The 18,930-nt window shown below is 39.2% G+C and overlaps 1 protein-coding gene across 5 annotated transcripts in view; it reads left to right on the top strand.

Annotated features, from left to right (window-relative positions):
* gria1a (glutamate receptor, ionotropic, AMPA 1a) overlaps positions 1 to 16,496 on the top strand; it is a 91,873-nt gene extending 75,377 nt beyond the window's left edge. The window contains exons 14-16 of one of the 5 annotated variants that reach the window (XM_017419717.3): positions 533 to 647; positions 7,348 to 7,482; positions 11,981 to 16,496. In XM_017419717.3, coding sequence (XP_017275206.1) covers positions 533 to 647; positions 7,348 to 7,482; positions 11,981 to 12,148 — 418 coding nt within the window. In that variant the 3' untranslated portion in view covers positions 12,149 to 16,496. Of the gene's footprint in view, positions 1 to 532; positions 664 to 7,347; positions 7,638 to 11,980 lie in introns of those variants that run through there. The other 4 variants (XM_017419719.3, XM_017419716.3, XM_017419718.3 and 1 more) reach the window with 4 other exon arrangements.
* Positions 16,497 to 18,930: the final 2,434 nt, after the last annotated feature.

Here is an 18,930-nt window from a genome sequence, read left to right as displayed (position 1 = left end):
TAAGGAAGGTCAATCGCAAAGTGCCAAGTAGGGTAACTATTTGGCCTGCAGGGGTTGAATTTGAAAAGTGAAAATTTTTTGCTCTGTGCTCAAAACAAAATATGATTCATTAAATGAGACTTATTTAATAGGCTGCATGCATCCATCATGAGACTGAGGATGTTTTCAAGTTTGGTCATAAAATAAAAACAAAAAACAGAAGATTTAATTGAGACGTCCGTGTTGCTTAAATGAGGGTAAGCAGTGTGCCAGTTACCCAAAGTGATATAGTAATACACATCTACTGCCTTAGAAAGAAGTCAACCAAGATAGATGGAGTATTAATGCATATCACTTTGACTCTGATGTTTCTAATTATGTTGATGCTACATATTTGTGTGTGCGTGTGTGTGTTTTTTCTTTTCTTGAGTTATAAGCAAGCAAGGCCGAGCGTTGTTGTATGGATGTATTTTGCTGCTCTGTGTTTCTGAACCAATAACATAAAATAACATGGTATAATATGTTATTTATGTTATTTCCTTATTGTTGGAAGAATCCCAGTAAACCTAGCGGTGTTGAAACTCAATGAGCAAGCCGTCTTAGACAAACTGAAAAACAAATGGTGGTACGATAAAGGGGAGTGTGGCAACAACGACTCCGCAAGAAAGGTTAGTCTCCACTGCAAACCCGTCACCTCACAGCACCTAGCAGCCCCCCTAGAAATCAGCCCTCAGTCTCTACCACAAAGAGCAAAATCCCCCTCCCCCATGTGGCTCTAGTAGTACTACCGCACTGGTCCAAATATAAGACGACAGTTCTATGAAAACCTAACGCTAGCCTTTTGGGTTAAAAACATTTTAAGATGAGCTGCGTCTGATGCAACAAACTAGGAATATGTGTTACACTGAAATTAAAAAGATTCAAAATTGAGCATTTTGCAAAACGTGCTTTTTGACTTAAGCTGTTTAATTTGTAAAGATGCTTTTTACATAAAAGGTTTATTGAAAATCAGTGCATTTGTCCTTAAAAAAGGATTTAATCAAATTGGTTTTAGCTTAAATCAAAAGGAACGATTCCAAGTTACAAAAATCTAACAAAATAGCTTTAAATATTCCCACTGCTTAGAGGCAAATGTGAACACTTTTCACCACTTTTCATGCCCTCAATGCGTACACTCATTGCATGCACTTGGAAGCAGTTAAATTTCTATTGCCGTCTCTAAGAGCGGCCTTTAAAACAAGACTGTCTTATTCATTTCAGCTGTAGCAGTAACTTTAAAAAAAGAAAACTACATGTTAAAGTGAGTCTGGGTAAAATACAAAATAGCAGCCACAAAAAAATGGCAATATTTTGGTGTAGCGTTAGTACAAGCAGGGTGTTAAAGCCAGTTAAAATCAGTAACGTGCATCAAGTTTATGCTCTTTCCTTAAAAACAATGCTCATGATTTTTTTTTTTGTTTGTTCGTTCGTTTAATTGAGTGGCTTGTTTTTTAATCTCTCAACTAATTTTTAGCACATTTTTGTGCATGCGTGGATTTTATAGGTTACTGGAGGTAAGAGTGTTACAGGAGGAAAGCAGAAACAGTGAGGCTGTCTTACAACTGCATGCACAACAAAAGGTTTGTGCGGCAAGAAATCTGATTTTTTACGGCTCAGATTTGCAGCCCATGTAAAAAGCCAAGCACTTTTTTTTTATAAATCTATGCTGGGGCGCATCTTTTCATAGTTGCCCAGTGAACGTGTTGGAAAAGTTGTCATTTTCTGTTAATTATAATGCCAGGAGTAAATTTGTTTTATCACAAATCAGCAAAACCACCAAGTGTGCTAACAGGAAGTATCCCCAGACACAAGCCTCCCTCATACTGAGCCTACTGAAGTGAGGAGAATGTGTTTTTATTATAATGGCCTTTTTTTTACACATTCCCCTATAAACTAGGTTAACTGCAAATTTTACATGCTAGATCAATAATAGCAAATATATGTAACAAGGGATCATCTTAAATGTGCTTGCCCTGCAACACCAGCCAAATGTCTCTCTCTGCAGCACAGAAGGTTTTAGAATGTCACTGAAATTTGTTGCTGTCCTGATTCCAAATATAATAATAATGTTAAAATGACTCCCACATTTTAAAATGCAATTTCCAGAAATACTGTCTTATATTTTGGCCAGTACTCTGGTGGTACTCTGGTGTCCCTCTTTTTTCTTTCTTTCTTTCTTTCTTTCTTTCTTTCTTTCTTTCTTTCTTTCTTTCTTTCTTTCTTTCTTTCTTTCTTTCTTTCTTTTTTTAATCATTAATAAAATTGGTTTACTTTTCATTGACAGTGTGTAGATAAATGTAAACTAATAATGTGTGATGGATTATTTAGGATTGGTAAATGTACTGTATGTGAACGGCACTTACAGCCCTTGAAACACACACACAGATGAAGTGTTATGATAACCATTTGTTTGTGCTGCAGTATTATAAAAACTGGACAGGCTATTGGTTAAAACACAACTCTGGTATCAATGAAAACAACAACAACAACAAAAAGTATATAGGAGAAAGAGATAAAAATGTAGTCATTTTGTATGAGGGGTTGTAAGGGATCCAGGAGGAGCAGTGTGGTTTTTGTCCCAGTTGTGGAACAGTAGACCAGATCTTCACCCTTGCACGGTTGTTATGGGCGTCATGAAAGTTTGACTCTCCAGCCTACATCTGTTTTGTAGATCTGGAGAAGGCTTATGATTGTGTTCCCCGAGGCATTTTGTGTGGGGTGCCGTGGGAGTATGGGGTGCCTGGGTTGCTTTTGAGGCCTATCCAGACCCTGTATAAACAAAGCAAGAGCTGTATCCACATTCTTGGCACAAAGTTGAGCTCGTTCTCAGTTCAAGTTGGACTCCACCAGGGCTGTCCCTTGTCTCCGATCTTGTGTGTGGTGTTCATGGACCGGATCTGAAGGCACAGTTGTGGAGAGGACTGTGTCTGGTTTAGGAAACCTCAGAGTCTCGTCTCTGCTTTTTGTCGATGATGTGATTCTGTTTGCATCTTCAGGCCACGACCTTCAGTGTGCATTGGGACGGTTCACAGCTGAATGTTTAGGGGTTAGGATGAGAGTCAGCTCCTCTAAGTCTAAGGCCATGGTTCTCAACCGGAAACCGGTGGAATGCTCCCGCCGGGTGGGGAATGAGTCTCTGCCTCATGTGGAGGAATACCCGGGAGTCTTGTTCACAAGTGATGGTAGGACGAAGTGGTAGATAGACCAACAGCTCTGTGCCTTATCTTCAGTAATGATGGCGATGCTTCAATCGGACGTGGGAAAGAAAGAGTTGAGTCGAAAAGGCAAAACTCGATTTTACTGGTCCATCTACGTTCCAATCCTTACCAGTGGACATGAGGTTTCATGACCAAAAGAACGAGATCCCGGCTAAAAGTGGCTGAAATGAGCTTCCTTTGAGGGTGGCTGTGCTCAGCTTTAGAGATGAAGTGAGGAGCCCAATCATCTGGGGGGAGCTCAGAGTAGAGATGCTGCTTTTTCACATTGAAGAAGTCAGTGGAGGTGGTTCGGGCATCTGGTTAGGATGCTTCCTGGATGCCTCTCTTTGGAGGTTTTTTGGGCATGTCCCACTGTGAAAAGAATTCAGGGCAGATCCAGAATTTGCTGGAGGGGTTATGTATCCTCTCTGGCCTGGGAACACCTTGGGATCTCCCAGGAGGAGCTGGAGAGTGTTGCTAAGGAAAAGGGATGTCTGGGTTTCTCTCCTGGACCCGACCACAGATAAGCAATAGAAGATAGATAGATGGATGGATGGATGGATGGATGGATGGACGGACGGACGGACGGATGGATGGATGGATGGATGGATAGGTGGGTTGTAAGGGACATTCTGAATTTGCTTGCATAAACACCACAGAAATGTTCTCATACACAGTCCTGAAGTGGATTAATACACACTACCGAAATGTTATGTTATACACTAATGTTTATAAGTGCATAATATTTCAGTTGTATGTATGAGATCATAAGTTGTATCATAAAAGAATTTCAGCAGCATGTGTGCATTATACAGTATGTGACAGAGATTGCCTTTTGGCTTCATAGGTGTGTATGCAAGCAGTTTTTGAATAATGTTCTTAACAGTCCCTAATACTTATGGCCCTCTTCATAGCTTATTGAGTTGCAATATTTGTATTCTGGCCTTCAGAATAATCCTGCCTTAATTCTGTTGCTGTAGGGTGTGCATGAAAAGCTTGTCAATTTGCAATGTTGGGCTTGAGCCGCACCAAGTCTACCACAGAACCTGCATACATTAGCACTTTATGTTATCTAGAAGCAGTTTTCCCTGACAGTAAAGCTTTTACACAGATTTCTCTGTATCTTCCTTTACGTGGGCTTTTGACACTCAAAAAGTTGTTGCTATGTCCTGATTCCTGATTGGCAGTTTAGTGTCGAACCGTTCACTAAGAAGGACTAAGTTTCCTGGGAAGGCTTCACAAACAATGTGAGAATGAAAGAACAATGTTCTAAAATGCACCTACATAAATAGGCATATCACAAGAATGACATAAGGAAAGATGGGATTTTTTTTTTAGAATTGCTTCAGCTTTTTACAAATAACAAGCCCATGTTTTAACACAGAGGCATGTTCAGTAGGTTACTTGTTATTGTGGCCAATTTAAGAACCAGATGCTCTATAAACCATGACCAGGCATCTGTTGAGATTCTGCTACTCTTTTCCTCCGCCTGCTGTTTAAAGAGAGTGCTAAAGTATAATAGAGCAGCTGGATTATTCTTGTGGCCTGTTACCCATATGTTCAGTTCTAATGTAAATTTAACTGAGTCATTACCAAGCTAAATACTTAAAGTATTTGTTCTTTTATTTTTTACTTGATTAACCATTTTATATGAGCACGCTTTTCTAAGCATGTAAATTTATTGGCGTAACCCCTGAATTATGCCTACTTGTACTCGAAGCATAATTCCTCAGTCACACTGTTTGCACAGCTGCCAGAAAACACCCAAAAACTTTCACACATTATTTCCACAACATTTCTCCGCATTTGTTCTCTTATCAATTAGGAACAATTAGTCTGGGGTTCGAGCAGAATGGAGATAATCTATTAAGATGATGTTTAGGAATAAAGACATAGTAGGTGTAGAAATAGTGTCATTTTGGGGTAAAATGTACTGTAATAATCTCCAGTTTTTCCACACATGAAAGACTGTGATTCATGAACCATTAGACCAATATATACTGTGTTTATTAATTATTTTTTTCTTGATTCCTGAGTTCCATTAAATAAAACCCTCATTAAAAATTTTGGGTTGACTGATTTGTCATCCTAATGATATCATTACTCTGCAGACTGTTGGTAGTCGTACATGTGCATTGGTTCCATTGTGAGGGAGATAAATGACTTTATTATGTGAACCAATGTTAAACTGAAGACTTAAGTTAACTTCAGATGATGCTGCTCTTTCTGCAGGAATACATTTGTTCTGGAGTGTTAATGCGCTTCACCTATACCCTTTTTAAGAAAATGTCAAGAATAAAGGGTCATGTTTGAATCTTTTCACACACGTATGAAACTGTTAATTGGTGTTTAAATAGGACATAATAATGATAATTTAGTGCAACCTTTGAGGAACGGAGGCCTGCCTCACAAGGTGACTTTCCTACAGTGAGGCTTATTTTGAGGTAGCGCGTCATTTTATTAATCTAATGTAATGCCTGGTGCTTCATGGAAACTTGAAATCTAGAATATTTTAACCTCAGCAATCAGCACGATGCTCCAAATAAGAGACAACTGCAGTTAAATGGAGAACAATTAAAACACTTGACTGCTGGGAGTAAATTTGGCTTTGCATTTGATGAAAGTTATTTTGCATAAGTCAAAATGGCTAGTGCTGAACTAGAATATCAAATGACGGGTTCAACAGTTGTGGGTTACATGTTAGTAGGCTAAGTATCCTGGCGTAGGTGTGGGAATTTCATGTTGGGTCTAATTATTATGAATAAATACATCATTAGTGAATATAAGATAAAACACCAAATATGTTCATTGTTGTTGCTTCTGTTTGTGTAGATAGGGATGGAACGCATTATGATTTTTAAAAAAGATCAAAATGTAACTTGAATAAATTCCTGCCAAATGATTTATGGCATCATTTCGTTCGCTAATTAAAATCTGCTCAACATTAGAGGGCTCAGGCAGAATGAATCACGTTTATTACGGTGGTTTTATCAGGTTCCCTCGTATTCTCTGTTCTTGCGGTGATGGAAAGCGTTAGCCAGTGTGGATGTCAACAGCCACTGAAAGCTCCTCATTGCAATTAGCATGCAGCAGTAAAGTTTTATTAATGGCTTTTACACCTGCCTGCTGCATTTGCTGTTTTGTGAGAACACTAGCTGCACCACAAATAATTTATGACAAGGTTTTTATCAGTACAGATGGTGAAATATGCCAAACGCTAAGGGGGCAACCCTCTACATCCCCTAACATTTTCTGCTACCCACTGCTTTGGGATGCTGACTAAATGTTTCCTGGTGTATTTTCAGCTGGAATCCCCAGTCAAAAACTTTATCCTTATTGGGCCCCATCTGCACCTACCATTGACACTTAAACCAAATTTGGCATCTCTGCATAGACTGGACAGAGCCAGATTTGAGAAACAATGATGAAGGACCCTGTTTCACACATTAAAGTTTGTGCCCTAGAAATCAAACCGAACAACAAAGTCGTTTTAGTCCTCTTTTTTTTTTTCTACATCTGTTGTTATCCTGATCCTGTAGCCATTAAACTTTGATCATGTGCTGAAATGGGTAATAATTCAGAGGAAACTGTCTATGAGCTTCAGTTTCTGAGGAAGAATCTTTAAGAAAGTTATTTCTCTGTTTTGTTATGTCGTAAATGTGGACGTTTGACATAGGTGTTTCATCGTTTTTGTTAGAATGTTTGGTAGGACAAAAATATCCACTTTAAAAAAATATCCAGAGTAGTGTAGCCCAGGCACCAGTCACCAAATTGATGGTGAGCTTGTGAGATCAGAAAACAAACAATCAGCCCAAAGTTAGCATACAATTTCAGCTTACATTGTACTTTGTGAGGCAGGCCTCGTATGTTTTTATAGATAATGGTTTGTGTACACGGTTTTGTATGTTAAGTGTTTTGTAACTTGTTTGTCTTGTATTTCAGTTCGGTTTATCTGTGCACTGTGTGTGTGGGTGTGTGTATCTGTGTGTGTACTGTTATATGAGTATGTCATTTTGCTGTAAATGTATTAAGTTGGGGTTCATTCATTTGTGATTACTGTCTGTGTAGATGTTTGTCTACAGATAAATGTGTGATGTTAACGTCTTGCCTCTGGCCCCTCTCCTCCTTCCAGGACAAGACGAGCGCTCTGAGCCTCAGCAACGTGGCGGGAGTTTTCTACATCCTGATCGGAGGCCTGGGTCTGGCCATGCTGGTGGCGCTGGTGGAGTTCTGCTACAAGTCCAGGACCGAGTCGCGCCGAATGAAGGTGTCCACCGCGCGAGCTGCTGCTGCCACAGCCGCTCAGGCCTTTCACTGCTCAGCCTTAGACAGTGGTGCTAGCGCCCCCTACACAGAGCTGCAGAGCTACGGCCTGTACGCCAACAACACTGTTAAGATATAAGGGCAGAGCACAGCCATGGGGTAGGAAATGCTGTGATCAAATCATAATGATGATGATGATGATGATGCGTCTGCCTCCACCTCGTCCCGCCCATCTAACCGTGACCACAGTAGGGCCGCTCACGGCTTCCACCGCACAATGCTCTTCTGTACCTCTCTCTGCCTCTGCCGTTTCCTTTGCTCAGTCTTTGTCACTGATCTCCTGCAGTGTTTTTGTATCACTTGATTTTAAAATTGCTCTTATGCCTGTTTTACTTTGTTGTTGTAGTTTTTTCTGCACAAAAAATAAGTTTATAGTGCATACTTTTAGATTACAGCATTGTAACATATGGACTATTCCATGTCAATTGAATATATATATTTGTTGAAACCACTGTTATTAAATTGTGATTGATTTCTATATTTAAACGTTTAATAGTTATAATAAAACATTAACGTTTAACATAAGTATTTAAAGCAGTGTCATAGAGACATATATTTGTTATAATTTTGTCCTATTATATTGCAGTGCCTCCTCTTGGAAATGATTGTATTACCTATAAAAACAAATACATTTCCTAAACACTTGCATTTAATTTTTTTAGTAAAGCTGAACACATTCTGTATACTTTTAGATTTTTCAACATTTTTTATGCAATATTTATTTCTCAGATTGTGTATTTAGTAAGATTTTTTTAACCCAATTTTTTTGAGGGGGGTGGATAATGTGAAATTTTGCGCTGATATAAAATTTAAAATTATCAGGCAATTCCTTCTGAAATTAGTATCATGAATTTGGAAACATAATTGGCAACTTTCACCTGCGACTTTGGCTTAAGGTTCATTTTGTGTGCCTGTTCATTGTATTCCTTGTTAAAGAACAAGATCCATACACCAATTTCTGTACCCACTTAATCCAGTTTAGGGTAGCCAGGTGCCTCTCTGTAGCAGTCACTGGGTGGTGTACACCCTAGACATGTCACCAGTCCATCACAGGGCCACATAGAAACAAACGCATAAACTCTCACTCACATCTAGGGTCAGTTTAGAATCTCTAATTAATCTAACATGCATGTTTTTGGTCTTTGAGAGGAAACTGGAGAACCTGGAGAAAACCCACGCATGCACAAACTCCATGCAGAATTTAGCCAGCTGGGAGTCGGACATATTTAACCCAAATTTATTTTTTTTTTATTTTTTGGGGGGGGGGCAAGGTGGAGGAGCTGGTTAGCTCTATTGCTTCACAGTGAAAAAACCTGAATTCAAATCTTGGCTGGGGCTCTTCTGTGTGGAGTTTGCATGTTTTCCCCAGTTGGCATGTGTGGGTTTTCTCTAGGTACTCTTCCCTCCCACAGTCCAGAGGCATGCACATTAGGTTAATTACTGATTCGAAACTGGCCCTGGGCATGTGTGTGAATGTTGTTATTTTTTTCTTTTTCTTGTCTTTATGTGGCCCTGTCAACTTGTCCAAGGTGTACCACGGCTCTCACCAGTTGGCCACTGGAGATAGTCACCAGCCCCTCGTGACTTTGCACAAGGTTGATCAGGTATAAAAAAATGGATGGATGGATATTTATGTCAAAGTGATTAAAACTATTATATAATGCTTTAATGATACAGTTACATATTTTCCTAGTAAATACTAATGATAATAATTATATATATTTTTTTTGTTGTTGTTGTTGACTGGACATTGAATGATCCATATGTGACATAGTGTACAGTAGCCAACACCAGTTAAGAAAAGCTCACATATTACTATAACGTGCAAAAGCCTCTTCTTTATATTTTGCATAAAAAGGAGTCCGATTTACTTGTGATTTAAAAGAAACACAAGAAAGTCTGGCTTCTTTGAATTACAGTACAAATAATTGTAGGTTAGCCTGAGACTTTGGCACCTTAAAAAACATGCACAACTAAATTGTGCATGTTTTTTATGTCTCAGTATGCAATTTGGGTCTCATTTTCTGCATCATGTGGTTAAGTAGACTCTATATTTTTATTTCAGCTTGCAAAATGTTCCGAGCAGGGCACTTGTTAAATCCCATTACCAAACTCATTACAATAATCTTTTGCACTCTTTTCAGAAATTTCACTTTCAGCACAGGTATGAAGGCAATTTGAATCACAGTGGTACATCTATCTACTTCTGTCGCTCTGAGCAGTTCTGTCCCCTGCTCCTTCTTCTCTTTTTGCTGACTGTCTCGCAAAACGCAGGGCCCATTGTGGTGAACATCGTTTCTATGTATACCATGAGGTAGTCGTGGTGCAGCTCGCATGTCTTCCATCACTGCTGTAGCCTAAAACAGAATAACTCAACTTGTTGTGTGTTCAAAGATGTGAAATTGAGAACTTGTTGCTTTATTTTTCCACTGGAAGAAGTGAGGTTTCTCCTCCAGTTTTTTTGTTAGACTGCAGCTTTTAGATATTTGCTTTGTGGATCAATTTACAACCAACAAACTTTGATTTATTCATCCAACATCAAAGCCCCTCAGGACACACTCAAATACTCTTCATGTAAACAGACAAAAAAAAACAAACATGGCAGCGGCGACACAAGGAGGAGACTTCTACATGAATTTCTTATATTATAATCAGGCCATAAAGAGGCACCTGATCAGTATGCTGATGAGACTGGCGAGGAACCTATTAGTCCAGCGGTGTCTTTGTGCTGTTTGCCTTGAAGGAAACAACAACACCGTTCCAATTAGAGCTGTTGTAATTCTCCAATCCCCATGCAGCACTTATCAGTTGCTCGGGATCGTACTTGCTTTGCCCAATTTAATCAGGTACAGAAAAGGAGATGTGGACAAAGACGCACATGTCAGCATTCACACACACACACACGCATGCATCACGCATCATTAGGTCAGCTTTTGAGCCTTGTGGCTTTTATTATGCTAGACTGGAGAATGAAACTATTAAACCAATGAGTGTAGCCTCAGCTCTCGTCCTACTGCCCACACTTTGCTCTGCACTTCCCTTTACAAATTAGGACATCTAATGCACTATAGCTTGTATCACCTGCAAATATTTCTCTTGGGATCTGTTCTTTACCCTTGCAGAGTTGCTAAGGGGGATCATGGGAGTTGGATTGTTCATTCCATGTGTGAACCTGGGGAAAGCTTATGAATATGTCTCCTGAGTTATTTTGTGAAGGGTGCTGCTGGAGTACAGGGTGTCAGAATTGTTTTTATGGGCAAGCCAGTCTCTGTATAACCAAGTCAAAAGTTGAGTCCATACTCTCAGCACAAAGTCAAGCTTGTTTGGGGTGAGCAGAATATCAAGGCACAGTTGTAGAAAGGAGGGTGTCTGATTTGGGAACTTACGTGTTTTATCTCTGCTTTTTGCAGATAATGTTGTTCTGTTGGCAGCTGCAAACCTGGACTTTTAGAGCGCACTGAAGCATTTTACTATTGAGTGTAAAGCCCCCGCAATGGGAGTCGGTTCCTCTAAGTCTGAGGCTGTAGTTGAGAACTACGGCCTCAGACTTAGAGGAAGACTTAGAGGAAGTGGTTGGGGTTGAGTCTTTGCCTCAAGCTGGACCAAGAGATGGCCTGAAAGAGCAGGGCTTTGTTGGCAATAATGAGGGCATTGCTTCATTTTGCTGTGGTAAAGAAGAAGCCGAGCTGAAATGGAAAGTTCTTGATTTGCTGCTCCATCTACATTCCAACCCTGACTTATGGTCACAAATGGACAATGGACAAAAAGGACAAGATTCCACATACAAGGAGCTGCAATAAGTGTCCTCCATTGGGTGGCTGGGCTCCGTCTTAGAGATAGTGAGAAGCTCCATCTTCTAAAAGGAGCTTGGAGTTAGGCCTCTGCTCCTGCACCAAAAAGAATCAGCTGTGGGGGTTCGAGCATCTGATAAGGTTGTCTCTTGGATGCCTACTTATGATTTTCTGGGGACACAGATGCAGAACCAGAACTCAGGACTAAATATGGACTAAATATCCTCTATGCCATGGGAACACCTTAGGATCCCCTAGGAGGAGATGGAAAGTGTTGCTGAGAGGGATGTTCAGCTCTGTGACCAGACCTTGGACATACAGAAGAATATGAATGGATGGAAATAAATCTTGAACCCTATAAAACCAAAAAAATAGCTTTTTTTGACTTAAAACAGTCTTTTGCTCCTGAATTATGTGGCATCCAAACACCACATTCAGACTGTAGCATAAACAGGCTCTAATGTAAATACATTGATTTACTAAAAGACCAAAACACAATGTATAAGCGCTCTACCCTTACCCAACGTGCTGTTATCTATGTGTTGCAAGCTTCAGTGACTGCATTAGCTTTCTGTGTTGGAGTGATAATGCATGAGTTAACTAACGCACATCAGGTGTTCAGGCTAACTGGAACCTGCTTGTTTCTTGCAGCAATCCATCAACGACGCCATGCGCTGCTCCACCTTGACCAGAATGAGTGGCAACGGAAGCGGAGGAGAGAACGGACGAATCCTCACCCATGACTTCCCCAAGACGGTTCAGACACTGCCCTGCATGAGCCACACCGCCAGCATGGGACTGGGTGCCTCTGGCATGTGACCACCATCAGACTGTGCTGGCAGCGACGGACTAGCAGGGTGGGGCAAAAGAGGAGCTCAAGACTCTGTTAACCTGAAAAATCATGGCTGTCTGGTTTGACCAATCTACTCTCCTGGCTGTCAATGTGCCCAACTAGAAAAAAAGACTTAAATTTACTGCCAAAATGCACTATCGAATCGCTCCTGACAAACAGAGACTCTCAAATTTTTTTTAAAACAAATGGATGTTTAAAAAGAGATTTGGGGGGGAAAAAAAGAAGGGATATGTGCTGCAATAAAGAAGCCGTCAATGGGACAAGATTTTGAATTTTTTTACAGTGTTCTTTCATGTAAAAAGGAAAACTTTATTCTTAAGTGTGACGACTGCGCTGTGCCATTTTGATGGAGCTGTTGACTTTCGTCTGCGTGTGCAATACTCTCACCACAACTGCTGATATCGTGCTACCTACATGCTTTCTGACGAGACGTGTCTTTGCACAAATGAGGAAGACAAACACTTGTGTCTGCTTTGATGATTTGTTTTCAGAACATTTCCCCCCTTGCGTTGACTCACTCTTTTACAAACACACTCCATTTTAGAAGTGCTCTGTTTGGCCATACGCAGTTTTTTTTTATTATTTGGTTTTAACACTGTTGCAGTGGGGCAGAGCCTTGTCAGAAGTGGTTCGATTAATCGTCAACTGAAGGTTGTGAGAATCAGCAGCTGACATGGCTACATCAAACATACATTGCTGCTATGCTTCATTTAACACGTCATGCCTTGTCTGGTGCCGTGTGACCTTCCCCACAAATACACGCAGGTAAACTGTACACTTGTTGCTTCTGAGACCTTGTTCAGTCAGCAGATCCGGAGCTCTTCTAACCAGAGGAACGGTTGTTGGGCAGATTCAGAAAAGTCCATCTTGGTCTGCGTGGGAGAACAAATGGAGAGAACGCTTTCGTTTTTGGCTAGTACTGAGGGACCTTACACTGTTTTATGAAACTCATAATAAATCCAAGAGAGGCTACTTACAGTTCATGTTAAAGAGCAGAGAATTAAATATATTTGGAGAAACTCTTCCTTATTGTGGCTGTATCACTCCCACACTCCTGTGACGTATTGTCAGAGACTGTTGAGTGGTGCAGGCCCTGCAGGTTGTGCGTGGGCTATAAAAGGAAGGTTGGCCTCATTTTATTAGCACTTGCTGATGGTGGAAAGAGATTGGGACTGATGCAGTTGGTGTGACTGACAGATTCACTGTTTCGATTTGTCTCTTTCTTGAAGGTTGAGTTTACGGTGATCACTGTGCTTTTCAGCTGGGGAGGGTGTTCTGTTTCATACTGTATGACGAAAAGAGAAATCCAAGTTAAAAATTTGGATAAGAGGAGTGCAGGGTAACAAAGAGTAGGCAGTGGAGATTTGACATGTGGGCAATTAGAGACATGTCCATCAAAAAAAGATTCAGTTCTTTTAACACAGGTTCTACTCTTTGCATTTCTAACTTATTTTGTCAGTGAGTGATTAACACTGCAAAGATTTAACTACTATAACAAGCCATTGTTGTCTCTTTACTGCAAAAAGTGTCCAGTTTGAATCGTGTCTGGGGTCTTTCTATGTGGAGTTTGCATGTTGTCCTTGTGCCTGCCTAGGTTTTCGCCAGACACTTTATCCACAGTCCAAAAACATCTAAAATCGGTGATAATTGTGATGCTATTCACTGTAGGAATATGTGTGCATACTTGTTTATGTTGTGTGCCTCTGTGTGACGGGGAACCTGTCTGTCAACCACCTCTCGCACAGTGACAGCTTGGGTAGGTTTTCACTCGACAAACAATAAAAATAACAATAATAAACTTTAAAGATAAAATTTAGTTTTGTAAAAACTTTAAATGTGTTCATAAAGTCCAGCTGTGAGGGATTTAGTCAAGAAAATCCTCATATTATAACAGAACGTGTCAACCTCTGCGGTACTGTGCATCTCTCTGATAAGTTTATTATAAATTAGTTACAGGCTTTGATTATACAGTACTTGTTTTTTTTCCATATTATGTTGCCAAGAAATCAGACCTTCTTGTAATCTTTTAAAAGCATCTTGATGAGTGTTTCTTTATGCTTTCTGAAGGTCTGTTCAACATTTTCTTTGGACTTTGGCTGCTTTTTCACTCCTTTTCAGTGTTTTTTAAGCCATTCAGTCATAAACTATAACTCATTCAGGCATAAGAAAAGGCTCCTCAACCCAGAGATGGACCAGTGTTGCATGAACACATAACACAACTTAGCAAGAAATCTATTTCACATCGGATCTTTAGCCTCTCTTTTACTATCAGCCTGTCATAACGACACAATTTGTTCTCATTTCTTTAGCTGAATCTATGGAAAACACCAAAGATAACACAGTTTGACACATAAAATACTATTTTAGCACCAAAAAGGTGATTCCCAAACAGCTAACAGCTGAAAACTTGGCACACATTAGATGATCAGCTGAAGGGAGGAGCCTTGTATTAGGTCTTTGCTGAATTTCTTAAATACTTGACTTTAGATGTTGTTCATCTGCCGTAGGTCCGTTTTAAGCTTGACGCGTTTTCTCTTGTCTTCACTTGTTCGCTTTCTTCATTTTTAAAAACACCTTTTTGGAGCAAAGAATGTTGTCACGGTCAAGAACTGGACAGAAAATGTATGAAAAAGCAGCCAACGTTAAAAATAAATACATAAATTGATAAAAACTTTCAGACTTTTAGAAAGAGTAGCTAAAAACCAGTTTTAAAGGTTACCAGCAGGAGGGTTCAAAGAAAAAAAAGTGGCTGATTAGAAAAAAACAGCAAATTGAAGATGACTCAAGAGTTTTTGTGCAGAACTGCATTTTTTTCAAATTTTTCCATCCTGACTTCTTTCAGTTCTTACATTTGAAAATCGTAAAAAGCAGGGAAAAGATTGCTTTTTATAACACATCATAGCCAAAAGCAGTGTGATAAGTGAGTTATGGGCTTCCTGCATTGCATGCAATAACATTTTTTTTCCAGCTTACATCAGCTTATAAACCTTACACAGCTGAGGACAGTAACTTGTTATGTGTTTGGACAGTCAATGAAACAACACCTTGAGTTGTGGAAAGAGATTAAGGGAAAACTGTCAGATTATAGTAATTTATAACAACAAATGTCCCAGAATTCATTAAACATCAGTGTCATATTTCAGAATATATATCCATGAGTTTTAAAGTGTGAACGGTGTGTAATTTTACTGTGACTGGGAAGTGGTTGTTTAAAACGGGGTTTTTACTGCTGCTGGGTACCGGGGGGTGAGCCTTAGCTTATGAACCGCACATTCGAACTGACCTCTCATTTCAGAGCAAAGGCCAAGCGTCTGAACGAAGGCAGCACTCATCTCCTGCTTCCACGACCGGTTGTGTTGTATTTCTGTGTTTCCGCGTTTCTACTTTAAGTAAAAAAAAATTGAAGAAAAAAAATAATAAAAAATACATGGTACCAAATTCAATGTGACTTTTTTTGCTAACTCATCATATGAACATGGTAACCAGGCGGTCAGAGTTTACTGAAATCATACATATCCAGTTTATGTATATATAAAAAAGGATTTTTATCTTCGCAAAAAAACCATTTTGTTTTCTTATAGGTCATGCATCAGTGGTTTTCTGCTGTGTGAATACCGTTTAATTTCCTCCTTCATACGTGTCTCTTTTTTTTGCAGATAATGTATTGATATTCCACAGCACAGCACTCGAAAAAGAGGCTTTACCTTGTTAAATATGTTTTATAAAACATGAAAAGATTTATAGAAAAAAAATCAAATGAACAAAAAAAAAGACACTGTGTTTGTACTGTAAAGGAAAGTTGTAATACTAGAAAAACGGCACTTTGAAAAGTATACTACTAAAAAAAAAAGACAAAAAGAGCTACACACTGATGTTAAATAATCCATAGATGCTTATGATGTTTAAAACCAGTTTTCAGTTTATTTTATTTTGATATGTTGCTGTTTAAAAAAAGCCCTTCCTGATGGTATTTTTAAGTGCTTGAAATTTTGAAACAATTTAAATATTTCTTTGTTGTTTTCTTTTCTTTACAGTATTTTAATACCAGAATCTAATCACGGTTTGTTCACCATCTTTCTTTGCCTTTCTTTTGGTTTTGTTTTGTTTTGTTTTGTTTTTTTATTTCGGGAAGATTGTCAATAAGTTACAACAGTGGTGAATAAACTGGTACATAGTTTGAAATATATATACTGTATGTATAAGAGAATAGAACTATTATGAGTTTAAATTTGAGAAATAAACCGTTTTTCTAACCAAAGTGTCCTGGAACAACGTCCTCATGCTTTTGTAACTGAATAAAGGAACAAACTGTGATTATTTGTGCAGTTTTATTTCCTCAGCCATCGCATATCCCACATGTGCCTTGGAAAAATGGAATGTATTTGGTTATAGAAACAAGTAAAAAAGACAAAAAATAACATTTTAAACTGACCGTTGGTGTGATCAGGGTCATACACTATGATCACTAAGGACACATGGGAACAATTTTTGTGAATACACAAAAATTTGCTTTGTTGTTCCTGCTACAGGGAAATGGCATTTTAGGAACCCCCAAATGGTATTTTTTTATTTCTGAAAATGGTTACTGAGCATCCTTTTTTCTTGTTTTTTCTGTATTTTGTGGCAGCATTACAGCACCACATACAGGCAGGGCATAGATACTACAATGTTTTGGGTCATGTTTGGTGTTCATTTCTAGAAAAAGGTGGCATGTGGACAAAGATATTTGTAGAAACAACATAAAAAGTTTTAGTTTGGGGGAAAAAAACTTTGCTTTGTGTACTAGGCCTTAGTATCAAAAACAGTTTTCTGTCTTTTTGATTTAGTATACACTCCTCAATCTGCAAGTGTAGGAGGAGAAAAACATGGAACAAATCCTCTGTTAGATTCAAATGACAACTGTTGTTTAAGACGCATGCCCAGTATTTGTTGTTGTTATCTTCTTCTTTCATTTTAGGTAGAAAACCTTGGTTTTCTCTTTGAATATTTTGTTGTGTCAGACTGAGATTAACAAATATGTCTGAATTCAGTTGCAAAAGACATTATTAATTATTAACTGTGCTGAAGTTGTGGTAAAACGTTTAGATGAAGGGATGCTGCAGCATGAAGGGGCCGCAGTTTGAAGAAACAAAGTTCAGCTCTGACCAGACTGACGAGCTAAAGGCTAGTCTGAGTGGATTGCTGCAGTCCTAAGCAACTCCAATCTCAAAAAAGTGCATTCTGGTTCATGTGAACATTATTTTAAAAACTTTTGCACCAATTTTGATACACCAATTTTACAATACATGTTTTTTTACATAGAGTTGGATGGAGTTCTTTAAAGCACAAATAGCAGCAGCAGCTGTCTGTATCACTTCTGGCAAGATTATCATAATATTTCTACTTAATAAAGTGTGTAATATGAAACAGCAGCGTGACAGCAGTATAACTCTTTAAAAAACATAAAATCTTTGAGTTTGGATTCGGTTTGAGACAGCAGCAACAAGTAAGATGTTCATGATTCTGTTTCAAAAGAGATGAACTGTCTCTTTAACTCCTCAAGCTTTTTCTTTCTTGATTTTATTTAATTTTTCTAGCTGATCTTGACAAAATGGGTTTACATTGAGTTGAAGCTGCCTCTAAGGGATGCTGAAATCCAGAAAAGCAGCCAAAACTAAAAGGAAAAATCAGTTCCTGCTTAAGTAAATATAAGCCAAACTGTCGTGTTATTTTCCCAATAGAGCTGTAATACCAAGACATTGGTTCACCGATTCAGCTATTTCCTGCAACCATCAGCAAAAATGTGTTTTACAAAGATCTCCAGAGATAGAAGAGAATAGAATTGTAAAAAGATGCCGTGTGAATGGTAGCAGATATTTGTGTTCTTTATGGGTTGTTCAGTCATTTCAACATGTATTTTAAGCTGGGAGGTTTTTTGGTGTACTACGGTGTGCATTTAGGCCAGTAATAAGAGAAACATTTTAAGCTGTTAAATGCCTGTCAACACTTTGCTCCTTCATTATGAACATGTGAGGCTTGGCGTTTCATGTTCATAAACGACGTTGCCAAAATGTTGTGATTCTGAACTCAAACCGGCTGAGACACAAGGGTGAAGCCGCCGCTGCTGGTAAACAAACCCTCACTGTTTGATGATTAAAAATATAGTCTGCTTCCCCATCCACGTCGTGTACAGGCAGGCATGCCAATTCCCCGTGAGCACAAAAGGTGAAAACGAAAAATAGCTTTCATTACCTGGAAGAAACATTGCACGCAACAGTTGTCTCCCATATCATTGTTCAGCCTGGAAGCAGGAATTATTATTATTCTAATGAGGATACAAATATAGAATGTGTCACCGTGCGCTGCAGTGCTTGTCACTATGCGCAGTTGTGTGTGTGTGTGCACGCGCTTGTGTGTCAGATTAGAGACAGCAGGATGTCATGCTGTGTCACAACCTCCCCCCACTTCCAAAACCCCCCACCATGATTAGTGACATCAGCTGCCGGAGAGACCCCACTCTTCCTCACTCTGACAGCCTCAGGCCCACCATATAATTAACATCTCTCTTTCTCTGTCGCTCATTTCCTCTTTTTCCGAGCTTCATATTTCGCCGCTAACAGGACTTTTGAAAACTTCTTCTTATGCCCTGGCTGCGTTTGAAACAAGTTTATTTTTGATGAATGCACTTTTCCAGTGTTACTCTTTAAACTAAGACAAACGGGGCTGAAACTACCTCCTGTACCTGCTGTGGTCCCCGTCTGTGGTCATA

Source organism: Kryptolebias marmoratus, linkage group LG9 (assembly GCF_001649575.2).
Source record: "Kryptolebias marmoratus isolate JLee-2015 linkage group LG9, ASM164957v2, whole genome shotgun sequence".
Taxonomy (NCBI): domain Eukaryota; kingdom Metazoa; phylum Chordata; class Actinopteri; order Cyprinodontiformes; family Rivulidae; genus Kryptolebias; species Kryptolebias marmoratus.
The sequence above is the reverse complement of the archived record's forward strand: the minus strand, read 5'-3'. Positions and strand labels throughout refer to the sequence as shown.